Source organism: Oncorhynchus mykiss, chromosome 22, assembly GCF_057628025.1.
Source record: "Oncorhynchus mykiss isolate SJ-2025 chromosome 22, ASM5762802v1, whole genome shotgun sequence".
Taxonomy (NCBI): Eukaryota; Metazoa; Chordata; class Actinopteri; order Salmoniformes; family Salmonidae; genus Oncorhynchus; species Oncorhynchus mykiss.
In genome coordinates this window covers 42839689-42854724 of record NC_143043.1, presented here as the reverse complement: position 1 = coordinate 42854724, position 15036 = coordinate 42839689, and the positions used below count along the sequence as shown (strand labels likewise).

The 15036-nt window shown below is 45.1% G+C and overlaps 1 protein-coding gene across 4 annotated transcripts in view; it reads left to right on the top strand.

Moving 5' to 3' along the window:
• Positions 1 to 15036, top strand: part of LOC110502101 (diacylglycerol kinase beta) — a 140634-nt gene that overhangs the window by 103722 nt on the left and 21876 nt on the right. For 2 of the 4 annotated variants that reach the window (XM_090216108.1, XM_036959240.2), the window contains one exon: positions 11993 to 12083. The exons of the other annotated variants lie outside the window; for them this stretch is intronic. In XM_090216108.1, coding sequence (XP_090072234.1) covers positions 11993 to 12083 — 91 coding nt within the window. The remainder of the gene's footprint in view (positions 1 to 11992; positions 12084 to 15036) is intronic. 4 annotated transcript variants of the gene reach the window in all.

The window sequence follows — 15036 nt, the reverse complement described above, 5'->3', positions numbered from 1 at the left end:
ACTGTGGGGAAAATGTAAAACAAAAAATAAAAAATTAAATCTCGCATCTCCCACCCCTTGTTACACACACACACACACACACACACACACACACACACACACACACACACACACACACACACACACACACACACACACACACACACACACACACAGACACAGACACACACACACAGACACAGACACACAGACAGACACACATACACCATCCCAGTGGTCTTTTACGGTGCATCGTAACTCCTTTGATGTTAATCTCTTTCATTTCCAGACTTTGCTTGACTTTATCCCCCCCTGATGCCTGCTCTGCTCACTGATGTTTTCCATTGAGATGCACAGTAAAAAAGCACACATAACATAGCCCAAAGCAGTATGGGCTTTTGATAGTGCAGTAGGAAGAGTGTTGCCTGTCTGTCTGTCCTCTTTGATTGCAGTTGCCCTTGAGGCCTGTGTGTGTGTGTGTTTGTGCGCGTGCACATGCATGTGTGCGTGTGAGTCCGTGCGCCAGGGGGTATAGGAAGGGACAACAGAGGCCATATGGGAGGTTGAAATGGAGCAGCATGCATGAATATTGAATAAATAATATTAATCTAACACTGAGACAGTGGTGATTTACTGCCATAGTCTAATGCTGGCTAACACATTGAGACCAAGAGTTTGAGATTAGCAGGACACATCCTAATCTTTATCGAAGTTTAATTCTAATTTTAGAAGTCAAATAAAAGCTATTCTGCATCAGGATTTTGCTCTGATTATTGTAACAATTTCAGGCACTGGGTTGACTGAAACATTATAGAGAGAGCGAGAGAGAGATAGGGGTTAGCCTGCTGCTGAATGGCTGGTTATCACAATTGTTATTTTGTCACATAAAATAGACACTGTTTTGGCTTTAAAAATGACACCATATTCCTGATTTAGTGCACTACTTTTGACCATAGCCCTATGGGCCCTGCCCAGAGAATAGGGTGCCATTTGGGACACAAACACATTCCAAAATTATTCCAAAAAAGACCAATGCTGTGATGCTGTTGACTCTGTCACTGATTGTCTGACTGGCTGGCTGTCTGATTGGCTGGCTGGTTGTCTGACTGGCTGGCTGGTTGTCTGACTGGCTGTCTGATTGGCTGGCTGGTTGTCTGACTGGCTGGCTGGCTGGTTGTCTGACTGGCTGGCTGGTTGTCTGACGGGCTGGCTGTCTGACTGGCTGGCTGGTTGTCTGACTGGCTGGCTGGTTGTCTGACTGGCTGGCTGGCTGGCTGGCTGGCTGGTTGTCTGACTGGCTGGCTGGTTGTCTGGCTGGATGTCTGACTGGCTGGCTGGTTGTCTGACTGGCTGGCTGGTTGTCTGACTGGCTGGCTGGCTGGTTGTCTGACTGGCTGGCTGGTTGTCTGACTGGCTGGCTGGTTGTCTGACTGGCTGGCTGGCTGGCTGGCTGGTTGTCTGACTGGCTGGCCGGTTGTCTGGCTGGTTGTCTGACTGGCTGGCTGGTTGTCTGACTGGCTGGCTGGTTGTCTGGCTGGTTGTCTGACTGGCTGGCTGTCTGTAATTGTTACCTTATTAAATATTGATTGGTACAGGACAGTTGCTCTCGATCTACAGTTCATCAGAGACTAGGCACTTTGGTCTCAATGAGTGATCTTTGACATGGCTGAATACAGAGTGAGTGGCATAAGGGGTCCATCCCTCTTCCCTGAGTGTTTTGTTCTCTCTGTCACACACACATTTCCACACACTGCCCCCGTCACCCTTGTGGGACTTTTTGGGAGGCGAGGAACGTGTGAGATTTGACACTCAGTGGAGCAGCCATCAGCAGGCATGATTCCCAGTAGTACCAGTATTACCAGTATTTATTTATTTAACTAGGCAAGTCAGTTAAGAACTAATTCTTATTTACAATGACGGCCTACCCGGGCCACACCCGGACGACGCTGGGCCAGTTGTGCACCGCCCTATGGGACTCCCGATCACGGCCGGTTGTGATACAGCCTGGATTCAAACCAGGGACCGCTGTGCCACTCGGGAACCAGTAACACCAGTAGTACCAGTAGCACCAGTATTACCAGTAACACCAGTAGCACCAGTATTACCAGTAACACCAGTAGCACCAGTATTACCAGTAGCACCGGTAGCACCAGTATTACCAATAGCACCAGTATTACCAGTAACACCAGTAGCACCAGTATTACCAATAGCACCAGTATTACCAGTAGCACCAGTATTACCAGAAACACCAGTAGCACCAGTATTACCAGTAGCACCGGTAGCACCAGTATTACCAATAGCACCAGTAGCACCAGTATTACCAGTAGCACCAGTATTACCAGTAGCACCAGTAACACTGGTAGCACCAGTATTACCAGTAGCAATGGTAGCACAAGTATTACTAGTAGTACCAGTAGCACTAGTAATACCAGTAATACCAATAGTACCAGTACTACCAGTAGCACCATTATTACCAGTTTTCCAGTAGCACCAGTATTACCGGTAGTACCAGTATTACCAGTAGCACCAGTATTACCAGTAGTAGCAGTAACACCAGTATTACCAGTAGCACCAGTAGTACCAGTAGCACCAGTAGCACCAGTAGCACCAGTATTACCAATAGTACCAGGAGCACCAAAAGACCCAGTAGTATCAGTAGCACCAGTAGCACCAAAACACCCAGTAGTTTCAGTAGCACCAGTTATACCAGTAGCACCAGTTATACCAGTAGCACCAGTATTACCAATAGTACCAGTAGTGCCAGTAGCACCAAAAGACCCAGTAGTTTCAGTAGCACCAGTTATACCAGTAGCACCAGTATTACCAACAGCACCAGTATTACCAGTAGTACCACTATTACCAGTGGTACCAGTAGCACCAGTATTACCAGTATTACCTGTAGCACCAGTATTACCAGTAGCACCGGTAGTACCAGTAGCACCGGTAGCACAAGTATTAACAGTAGCACCAGTAGCACTAGTATTACCAGTAGCACCAGTATTACCAGTAGCACCGGTAGCACCAGTAGCACCAGTAGCACCAGTAGCACCGGTAGCACCAGTAGCACCAGTATTACCTGTAGCACCAGTAGCACTAGTATTACCAGTAGCACCAGTATTACCAGTAGCACCGGTAGCACCAGTAGCACTAGTATTACCAGTAGCACCAGTATTACCAGTAGCACCGGTAGCACCAGTATTACCTGTAGCACCAGTAGCACTAGTATTACCAGTAGCACTAGTATTACCAGTAGCACCGGTAGCACTAGTATTACCAGTAGGACCAGTAGCAACGGTAGCACCGGTATTACCAGTAGCACCAGTATTACCAGTAATACCAGTAGTACCAGTACTACCAGTAGCACCAGCAGTACCAGTTTTTCCAGTAGCACCAGTAGCACCAGTATTACCAGTAGCACCAGTAGTACCAGTATTACCAGTAGCACCAGTATTAGCAGTAGCACCAGTATTACCAGTATTACCAGTAGCACCAGTATTACCAGTAGCACCAGTAGTACCAGTATTACCAAAAGACCCAGTAGTGTCAGTAGCACCAGTAGCACCAAAAGACCCAGTAGTTTCAGTAGCACCAGTTATACCAGTAGCACCAGTAGCACCAAAAGACCCAGTAGTTTCAGTAGCACCAGTTATACCAGTAGCACCAGTATTACCAATAGCACCAGTAGTAACAGTAGCACTGGTAGCACCAGTAGCACCAGTATTACCAGTAGCACCAGTATTACCAGTAGCACCAGTATTACCTGTAGCACTGGTAGCACCAGTATTACCAGTAGCACTGGTAGCACCAGTATTACCAGTAGCACCAGTATTACCAATAGTACCAGTATTACCTGTAGTACCAGTTGTACCATTATTACCTGTAGTACCAGTAGCACCAGTATTACCTGTAGTACCAGTATTACCAATAGCACCAGTATTAACTATAGTACCAGTAGTACCAGTATTACCAGTAGCACAAGCAGTACCATTGTTACTGGTATCACCAGCACTACCAGTATTACCAGTAGCACAAGCAGTACCAGCATTACCAGTTTTACCAGTGTGCATGTGTGAGTGCGTGTGTGCGTGTGGAGAGAGGAAGTTGTAGATTAGGAAGTGTTGGATTGCCCTGTAAGAAACAAGAAAGAATCTCTAGATGTTTTTGTTGGTTTGATTACAATGACAATGAAGTGTCTTGGTTAAAGCCCAATGGTTTCAACGCAGATAACAGGAGAGGCAGGTAGGCCAGCTAGGTTGCATTTAACCAGGAGTGTAATGAAAGACCGAGTCTCACTTTTGATATTATTTTATCCAGGCTGTATCACATCCGGCAATGATTGGGAGTCCCATATGGCGGCGCACAATTTGCCTAGCTTCGTCCGGGTTCGGCCGGGGTAGGCCGTCATTGTAAATAGGAATTTGTTCTTAACTGACTTGCCTAGTTAAATAAAGGTTACATATGTTCACTCTTTCAATTCAGCCACCACAGAAAGAGGAGGGGGGAGAGGGGCTTTGACAGGAGACGTGAGAGACACCCACCCATGTGTGAGAATGGAACTCTCCTTGCCAGAATGGGCTAATGGGGCTCCTCCTTCTCTAGGGGATGGGATCTCCTTTGATCATCCCTCATTTGTAAAACCGTACTTCCCCCATCTCCTCTCTTGGCATCTCCAATCATTGGACTGGTAGTGAAGTAGAGTTTTCTTACCAATGGAAATGTTATATACTGTATAGTTCAAATGTAGTAGACTAGATGGTTAGTGGACCATTCCAAGAGCATTTAACATCTGAGTGGAGAGCACTGACCCAGATCCGGATCTGTGCTGCAGTTCAAGCTGCTGTCAATATGAATTATTCTCAAGCTAATCGGGGCTTTGCTTCGTTATTTTCACATTGATTAATCAAGTTCAATCAATGTAATCTGCCTGGCTATGTGAGATGAGCAGAAAGGGAGTCTGTCTGCCTCTCATGGTAGTGCTCCTGCTCTCTGTGCATGTAGTAAGTGTGTGCTTACAGTATGTGTGTGCGTCGACAGTAAGTGTGTGCGTCTACTGTATGTGTGTGTGTCTAACTGTGTGTTAGTGGTTGTTTGATCCGTTTGAACCTGTCATGTCCTGCTGTTGTGTTCCTGTGGTGCAAAAGATAAATATACCCACAGTCCTCTCTGTTGGCTGGTGCTGACTTCCTGCCAGACAGTAGCTCTCATCTCTGACAAGCAAGCTCAAATCATATGGCGTAATTATTTTTAGGACTCTGAGATCATACACTGTCTTTATAGCTAATGTTTCTGTGTTAGATCTCTTAGTCTGTGTGTGTGTGTGTGTGTGTATGTGTGCATCTGCATCCCTTTATACAGTATGTGTGTCAGATCACTGTGTGTTGCCTAGTCTCAGATCAGTGTAAAGGACTGTCCTCTCCTCTTCACCTGCAGACCTTCTCCTCTCATCCCACAGACCTCCTCTCCCCACAGACCTTCTCCTCTCATCCCACAGACCTCCTCTCCCCCACAGACCTTCTCCTCTCATCCCACAGACCTCCTTTCCCCCACAGACCTTCTCCTCTCATCCCACAGACCTCCTCTCCCCCACAGACCTTCTCCTCTCATCCCACAGACCTCCTTTCCCCCACAGACCTTCTCCTCTCATCCCACAGACCTCCTCTCCCCCACAGACCTTCTCCTCTCATCCCACAGACCTCCTTTCCCCCACAGACCTTCTCCTCTCATCCCACAGACGACCTCTCCCCCACAGACCTTGTCCTCTCTTCTCCCCCTAAATCCAATCACATTTTATTGGTCGCATACACATATTTAGCAGATGTTATTGCGGGTGTAGAGAAATACTTGTGTTCCTAGCTCCAACAGTGCAGTAGTATCTAACAATTCACCCCCACAGACCGTCTCATCTCCTCTCCCCCTACAGACCCTCTGTCTGCTGCTGAAAACTACCTTGTCTGTCATTGGCTGAACCTGTTAGTGTAGTCTACGGCAAGGAGCCAGGGTCAGAGGTTATAAAACCATGGGTGCATGGCATCACCCCTTGGGCAGGGATTTACCCTAACAAGGAATGTGTCAACACAACATTTAAATTGTTATTAATGGCTTCCCTGAATAGCCTAACCTCCCAACCAATCAGGACAGTGTAAGACAATGATCTGAAACTGAGATTTTTATTTATTTAACCTTCATTTATCAGCACCCCCTTCTCCCGTCCCCCATCCCCTCCTATCTCTAGGTGTTGCAGCACAAGCCACGGTGCAGCCATACACACACAGTCTCCTCCTGTCTGTTTGTCTGTCAGGCCCTGTATCTCAGTCAGGATTGTGTGTGCTGCCCATGAGCTTTGACTGATCTGTACCGGAGATACAGGGAGGGGAGGGAGGAGGGGGCAGGGGGAGGTCAGCAGGTCACTACTCTCACAGGGGATTAGGAGAGATTGTTATCACTCTGAGGGGGTGGGCCAGATGTGAGTGTAATGGGAAGGGAGGAGGGAGGGTCGGGGGACACAACCCTGTTAGGGGCATGAAGGGTAGAGACGGGGCAGGGCGTGGGCAGATGGATGAGTGCGTGCCCCCAGGCCTTTTCTGAATTTGAAGCCACTCTTTTAACCACATAAAACCTGTATTATTTTTTCTCCTCTCCCATGCGGCTACATTCTCCTCCCTCCGTTAATGAAATATGAATCCATCCATCAACGTTGGTTGGTAATGTGTTTGGCTGGGCTACAATCAGGAAGACTGATCAGAATTTGCTTCCTGGGGGCACAGTTTGAACCGGTGAACTCACAGCCCCATGCTTTACAGACAGACAAGCACAGCCTTGCATATTGAGCTTTTTATTTTAAAATAAGGCAAGTCAGTTAAGAACAAATTCTTATTTTCAATGACGGCCTAGGAACAGTGCCTGTTCAAGGGCAGAATGACAGATTTGTACCTCGTCAGCTCAGGGGTTTGAACTTGCAACTTTCCGGTTACTAGTCCAACGCTCTAACCACTAGGCTACCCTGCCGCCCCAACTCTCAAGCATATAAATGAAAAACCTTTTCTTATCAGGCTGCACACAAAAAAAGGCCCCTATCCACTATCCAGCTAGCACATAATGTTCTGGAACAATATCATAGAACAGACAGAACTTGGTGAGAGCTTGGTCATCCTATGCTTATTTTGTATACAACCATCCCACAATGTTCTGAAAATGGTGCATGGTACCCAGCTAGCACAGAACGTTCTGAGAACCATATGATTCTTAGGTGGCAATTTCAGTACTTCAGCATAACATTCTCTACAGGTTTTCTCGTGGTTCTATTTAAAGTAATGTTCTCAGTACGTTCAGAGAACGTTAAAAAACAACGTACTTCTGTGGGAATTTCAGTACTGCTACATAACGTTTTCTGAAGGTTTCTTCATGGTTCTATTTAAAGTCATGTTCTCAGCACATTAAGAAAACTTTCTAAAAAAAACAAGAAAACATTAGTAACGTTCGAAGAAGCTATATATAAACATAAATTCCGTTCTCAGCGTCTACAAAACTCTCTCTAGCCTCTATCTTGTTAAGTGTGTTCAGGTGTGTTGGCCACACACACTAAATGGCAACACCTGATCTTAATGAATGCTTGTTTCCTTTGAAAGGGGGTCAGTTTGAATAGATAAAAATTAACAGCTTTGTATCAGTTAAAAACATGTCATGTTAGCTCCATCCTGGTGGCACAGTGAACTAATTCTATGGACAGGGAAAAGATCATAGGTTAAATTCTCACTGATGCTGTGCCACAATAAAAATGTTTGCATGATTAATATCTAAGGAAATGAATAATAAAACCACTCCGGAAAACTTTCTCAAAACCTCCCTGCAACTTACATTGTTTGTTGTTGTTGATTTTACCCAGTCAGGAATCGTATAGCTTTGTTCCCAGAACCAATGGGAAACCAAAAACATAAGCTCCCACATGTTCCAAGGAACTGAATGTCCTAGCTGGGTAGTGCCAGTAGGCTGTGAGCCTAGGCCAATGCTGCTTTATTCTGTAGATTTCTGAAGATTTTTCTCCGCTCTTAGCCAGGCTCAGTGGGATACGAGCAGGGATTGTGGTAGTGGTACAGTAGCTTTGTCTCCCTGTCAAACTCCTCTGTCCACAGGAGAGAAAAAAACATTTGAGTTAATCCTATTTTTACAGGGCTTCTCAAGTGGAAACTAGCTAATGAGGTTAGGCAGTTCGGCTCATTGAGAATTGAAACCATGCCTAATTGTGTTCTTAAATATGCTCATAATCCTTTAATTTGACAGAGCAAAAGTTTCTAGTGAACAGTGAGGTGAGTGTGAGGAAGACTGAACATTGAACAAGGTCTTAAAGTAACAGTGGAGTATTATAGGGCAGCCAGGGACAGTGCGCAGGTATCAACTCAAATAAATGATATTTACAGTTGACGACTGGTGGGATATATAGGCCTACTGAAAGTACCTAGCAGATCTCTCACTTAAAATATTGACACATCGTAATGTTTGTTTCTTTATTCCTATTCTACTGAAATATGTGTATCCATAGATGTCTTCTGTCTAGAGAGCCCTGCTCTGCTCCTGCCTTACATGAAGGGTTGCTATGCCCACATGGCAACAGAGCTTGTTTTGCCAATAACCATGTTGTCGGCATTAGCAAGGCAACCCCATGTTTCTGGAACACACTGTAAAACGGCCAGGACTTTTGGTTAGCCACCAGCAGCATAGAAGGACACACAATTACTGTTTGTTTTGACCAGACTGACCTGTGAGAGAATTGTGTCTTTTACTGTCGTTGGTGAGTAGAACACGTTTCCAGAGGAGCGGTGATCTTTCATTGGCCTGGGTTTGTACAGGAAGAGGTGCACATATTGTGTAAGACCATGCAGTTAATGGTTGAAGGCTGATTCTGGCAGTCTGAGATTTACAGCCTTGTCTGTCTGTCTGTCAGTCTGTTTGTGAGTCCAGGGCGGTGATCAAACAGTACAGGCAAATCACAAGAGAGGTAGACATTCTGGTGGAACAATAGGGCCCAATGAGTCTGGGTGTGTGTCCTCCTTTATCTATGTCTGTCTCTCTCGCGCACACACACACTCACACTTCTGCAGGGTGTCCAACTCATTCCATGGAGGGCCTAGTGTCTGCAGGATTTTGTTTTTTCCTTTCAATTAAGCCCTAGACAACCAGCTGGGGGGAGTTCCTTACTAATCAGTGACCTTAATTCATCAATGAAGTACAAGGAAGGAGCGAAAACCCGCAGACACTCTGCCCTCTGTCTGTCTCACTGAGCTTTCTCTGGACCATCACTATTTCACCAGGACTGGGGAGGTTGAAAAGATTGAAGAGCAGGGCTCAGTAAAACAGTATGTCCCAAGTCTTTACAATACAGACCCACTTAGATAGGCAGTTCTTTCCCCTGGGGGCAAGGATATTGTAAACTGATCAGAGAGTGGAGGAAATAACAATGATTAAATCTAGTTCAATGTAATTGCAGTTCAGTTCATTTCCATAATGTTTAGTTTAACTCTCTCTCTCTCTCTATTGAACCCAGGCTGTGTTGACAGCCAGGAGCCTGGGTCCTTTGTCTTCTTTTACATGTATCTTTGTTGTGTGCAGAAATAAAACACTGTAGAGAAGCATTGGACTGTGGGCAGAAATACATCGCTGTAGAGAAGCATTGGACTGGGGGCAGAAATACATCACTGTAGAGAAGCATTGGACTGGGGGCAGAAATACATCACTGTAGAGAAGCATTGGACTGTGGGCAGAAATAGATCACTGTAGAGAAGCATTGGACTGTGGGCAGAAATACATCGCTGTAGAGAAGCATTGGACTGTGGGCAGAAATACATCACTGTAGAGAAGCATTGGACTGGGGGCAGAAATACATCACTGTAGAGAAGCATTGGACTGTGGGCAGAAATACATCGCTGTAGAGAAGCATTGGACTGGGGGCAGAAATACATCACTGTAGAGAAGCATTGGACTGGGGGCAGAAATACATCACTGTAGAGAAGCATTGGACTGTGGGCAGAAATAGATCACTGTAGAGAAGCATTGGACTGTGGGCAGAAATACATCGCTGTAGAGAAGCATTGGACTGTGGGCAGAAATACATCACTGTAGAGAAGCATTGGACTGGGGGCAGAAATACATCACTGTAGAGAAGCATTGGACTGTGGGCAGAAATACATCACTGTAGAGAAGCATTGGACTGTGGGCAGAATTAAAACACTGTAGAGAAGCATTGGACTGTGGGCAGAAATACATCACTGTAGAGAAGCATTGGACTGTGGGCAGAATTAAAACACTGTAGAGAAGCATTGGACTGTGGGCAGAAATACATCGCTGTAGAGAAGCATTGGACTCTGGGCAGAAATACATCACTGTAGAGAAGCATTGGACTCTGGGCAGAAATACATCGCTGTAGAGAAGCATTGGACTGTGGGCAGAAATACATCACTGTAGAGAAGCATTGGACTGGGGGCAGAAATACATCACTGTAGAGAAGCATTGGACTCTGGGCAGAAATAGATCGCTGTAGAGAAGCATTGGACTGTGGGCAGAAATAGATCACTGTAGAGAAGCATTGGACTCTGGGCAGAAATACATCGCTGTAGAGAAGCATTGGACTCTGGGCAGAAATAGATCGCTGTAGAGAAGCATTGGACTGTGGGCAGGCCTTTTATTTCTTTAGCTACAGTTTGTTTTGCCCAGAACAGGTTTTTCTGAAGGTAGTGTGTTTGGGATGTGCATATCCCCTTTGTATGTGTCTTTGTTACTAGTGTAAATCACAGAAAAAGTGATACATCTACGTTTTAAAAATGCCAAGCAGTTCACCTCTGACAAACCAAACTCCAGGGCAGAAGTGAACATAAACTTCAACTTTGTTAGGCTCAAGGTTGTTGGCATGTTTTTGAATCAGGGGGGAAAAACATTAAACATGATCTTATGGTAGCCTCGGGCGCCGTTCCACACCCAAAGTCATTGTTGTCATGCCAGCCTTGGCATAGGGGTACTGAAGCGAAAATGTGTTTATTGTCGCAATGTCAAAGCAGCACTAAAGTGACTGGGCATGTTGTTGTCCTTTGTGCTTCATTGCTCTGAAAATGAAATACTGTCCCCTAGTTGAGTTTAGGCTTTGGGCTGGGTTAGCAGCACTTCGTTGATCCTCGCATTTTTATTTTACCAGGCAAGTCAGTTAAGAACAAATTATTGTTTTCAATGAGAGGCTAGGAACAGTGCCTTGTTCGGGGTCAGAACAATAGATTTTTACCTTGTCAGCTCAGGGATTTCATCTTGTAAGCTTCCAGTTATTAGTCCAACACTCTAACCACTAGGCTACCTGCCACCACTAAGCTAACTGCCACCACTAGGCTACCTGCCACCACTAGGCTACCTGCCACCACAAGGCTAACTGCCACCACTAGACTACCTGCCACCACTAGGCTACCTGCCACCACTAGGCTACCTGCCACCACTAGGCTACCTGCCACCACTAGGCTACCTGCCACCACTAGGCTACCTGCCACCACTAGGCTACCTGCCACCACTAGGCTACCTGCCACCACTAGGCTACCTGCCACCACTAGACTACCTGCCACCACTAGGCTACCTGCCACCACAAGGCTAACTGCCACCACTAGACTACCTGCCACCACTAGGCTACCTGCCACCACTAGGCTACCTGCCACCACTAGACTACCTGCCACCACTAGGCTACCTGCCACCACTAGGCTACCTGCCACCACTAGGCTACCTGCTGCCACATGACAGCAAATGTGACAGATACCTGTCAAAAGTTGTTGTTTTCAATTTCCCACCAGGTATGACTCATAGAGTCTAGGACAACTACAATATGTGCATACATTTCACATTCCACGTGCCATAGGCTTGACAGATTCTGCCATCACTGAATAATAGAAATACATCACACCTCCACCTCACCAGGGGTCCTCCACTGCAGGAGGACCCCTGATGACACTTTCTCTCCTCATCTTCCTGCTCCTTCCTGTTTGGTTTACAGAATGAAGAACAAGTTGTGGTACTTTGAGTTTGGCACCACTGAGACCATCTCTGCCACGTGCAAGAAACTCAATGAGTGTATCGAAGTCGAGGTGAGTCAACGCTATACTCTTCGGCTGGAGATTACATTTGACATTTGAGTCATTTAGCAGACACTCTTATCCAGAGGGACTTACAGTTAGTTTATTAATTTTAAGATTATTTGACAAACCCCAAATGTCATCTCTCCTCTCTGTCTCTCTCTATCCCCATCAAAAGGTATTTAAAACATTGGCTGGAGATGAGCTGACACACCAACATCTCATGATTCCCATTTTGTATCAACACGTCTGATAGACATGAAACTTGAGATGAGGAAGTTTAATCAGTTCATCGCTGTTGCAGAATTATTTGACAGGCTTTTACCTGCAAACTTTTAAAAAATCTCTTGAAAGACATCAAAGATATTAAACCAAAGTATTTAACTCCCATGGGGCAGCTAGCTATTCTTATCTCTCAGCGAATGCTTCATCAAGCCAGCCTGTCAGGTAACTGTCTCTGTACTGCTGAGAGAGGACACGTCGCACGCACACACACATGCACACACACACATATATACACACACACACAACAGGAATAGACAAACACACCAATTTAGTCTGTGTTTGATATAAAGTAGCAGTGATAATGTGTGTGTAAAATGCACCATATTCTCTACATAGTGCACTGCTTTTGACGAGAGCCCTATGGGAAGTAATGCACTATATAGGAAACCGAGTGCATTTGGGACACCTCCATAGTCTGGGTAATATACAGCATTATGTCACATTTTTCAGACCTTAGGAAGTGATTCACAGACACAAATTAACCTAGTCTATTAACCTAGCCTGGGATTAACGCGATAATGTTTTTAATCATTACTATTAAACCAAACTGCAAACCTCACATTACCCGGGAGCTCCCTTGGCTGGCTAGTAGTCGTCAGGTTTTTTGAAAAGCTTAGCAAGGTGTTACTTCAAGTCCCCACACATGTTATTCTCAGTGTTTAATACACACACACACACACACACACACACACACACACACACACACACACACACACACACACACACACACACACACACACACACACACACACACACACACACACCACACACACCACACACACACACACACACACACACGGTGTGCCGAGAAGTCAAATCTCCGGTGTTTTGCCTTGGAGCAGAGGGCAGAGTGATGGGTGATGAAATGTGGCGTAACAGGAACAAGTTATATCGCCCTGCAAGATGTAATTAAACTGGGCTATTAAAAGCTCCACAGAGTAAACTTCCAGACAGAGAAAGGTGTGTGTGTGTGTGTGTGTGTGTGGGGAGGGGGGGGGGGGGGGGGGGGGGGGGCACTAGAGGGCTGTACATGATGTGGTACATTCCAACATCATTTGCTTTCAACGAGGGCGGTCGCTTCACATTTTGTGAATATTATTTCTTTTTCTGTTTCTACGTGGCTTATTTGAACACATTTGTTGAATTAGGACTTTATTTAAACATATGGAAAAGTGCACACATGGACCGAAAGTGTTAAAGTAAGTTATTTTAGTGCAAAATCTAAACTGAGACAAAAAAACATCCACTTGATGGTACAAAATATTTTGTACTTAATCACTAGCTGGGACAACATATTTTCCTGTGAAATTCTCCACACTCAAGGCAACATTATGTCATGTATTGATGAAAACATGTACTTTGATGCTACTGTAAATATTATTCAATGCTACTGTAATGTCTACGGGTGCCTCTCCCAATAATATCCCCAAATGGACACAGTTATAAGCAGTTTGTCCATATTCTTGCAATGCTCTTTTCAGGCTGTATCAGATAGCCTTATACACTGAGAGTACAAAACATTAAGAACACCTGCTCTTTCCTCAACACAGACTGACCAGGTGAATCCAGGTGAAAGCCATGATCCCTTATTGAGGTCACTTGTTAAATCCACTTCAATCTGTGTAGATGAAGGGGAGGAGACAGGATAGAGAAGGATTTTTAAGCCTTGAGACAATTGAGACATGTTTGTATATATGCCATTCAGAGGGTGAATAGGCAAGACAATATATTGAAGTGCCGTTGAACAGGGTATGGTAGTAGATGCCAGGCGGACCAGTTTGTGTCATGCTCAACAGTTTCCAGTGTGTATCAAGAATGGTCTACCACCCAAAAAACATTTGGCCAACTTGACACAGCTGTGGGAAGCATTGGAGTGAACATGGCCAGAATCCCTGTGGAATGCTTTCCATGCCCCGACGAATTGAGGCTGTACTGAGGGCAAAAGGGGGGGTATAACTCAATATTAGGAAGGTGTTCCTAATGTTTGGTATAGTCAGTGTATGTGGTTCACATAAAACATACTGTCATAAGACACCATCATTAGATGTCTGTTGTCTGTGCCCAATAATGTTTGTACCATGATCTGTGCTGCTACCATGTTGTGTTGCTACCATGCTGTGTTGTCATGTGTTGCTTCCTTGCTATGTTGTTGTCTTAGGTCTCTCTTTATGTAGTGTTGGGTTGTCTCTCTTGTTGTGGTGTGTGTTTTGTCCTATATTTATATTTTATTTATTTTTATTCTTTATTTATCCCAGGCACCCGTCCCCACAGGAGGCCTTTTGCCTTTTGGTAGGCCGTCGTTGTAATTAAGAATTTGTTCTTAACTGACTTGCCTAGTTAATTAAATACATAAAAATACATTTAAAATAGCATAGGTTAAATGAAAACACAAGGTCGTAATCTTTATAGTTTTTTCCCTTGTAAGTAAGTGCAAAATAGACAATGATCACTAAGTACCTTTTGAAGAGGAGCCCTTGCGACACTCTAATGATCAAAAGGACCAGCGCTGTGAAGCCTCCTTGAAGATACTTCAGCCATAGAGTTCTCTTTCTCAGTTCTGTCTCAGTTCTCTGTCCCAGTTCTGTGTCCCAGTTGTCTGTCCCAGTTCTCTGTCTCAGTTCTCTTTCTCAGTTCTGTCTCAGTTCTCTGTCCCAGTTCTCTGTCCCAGTTGTCTGTCCCA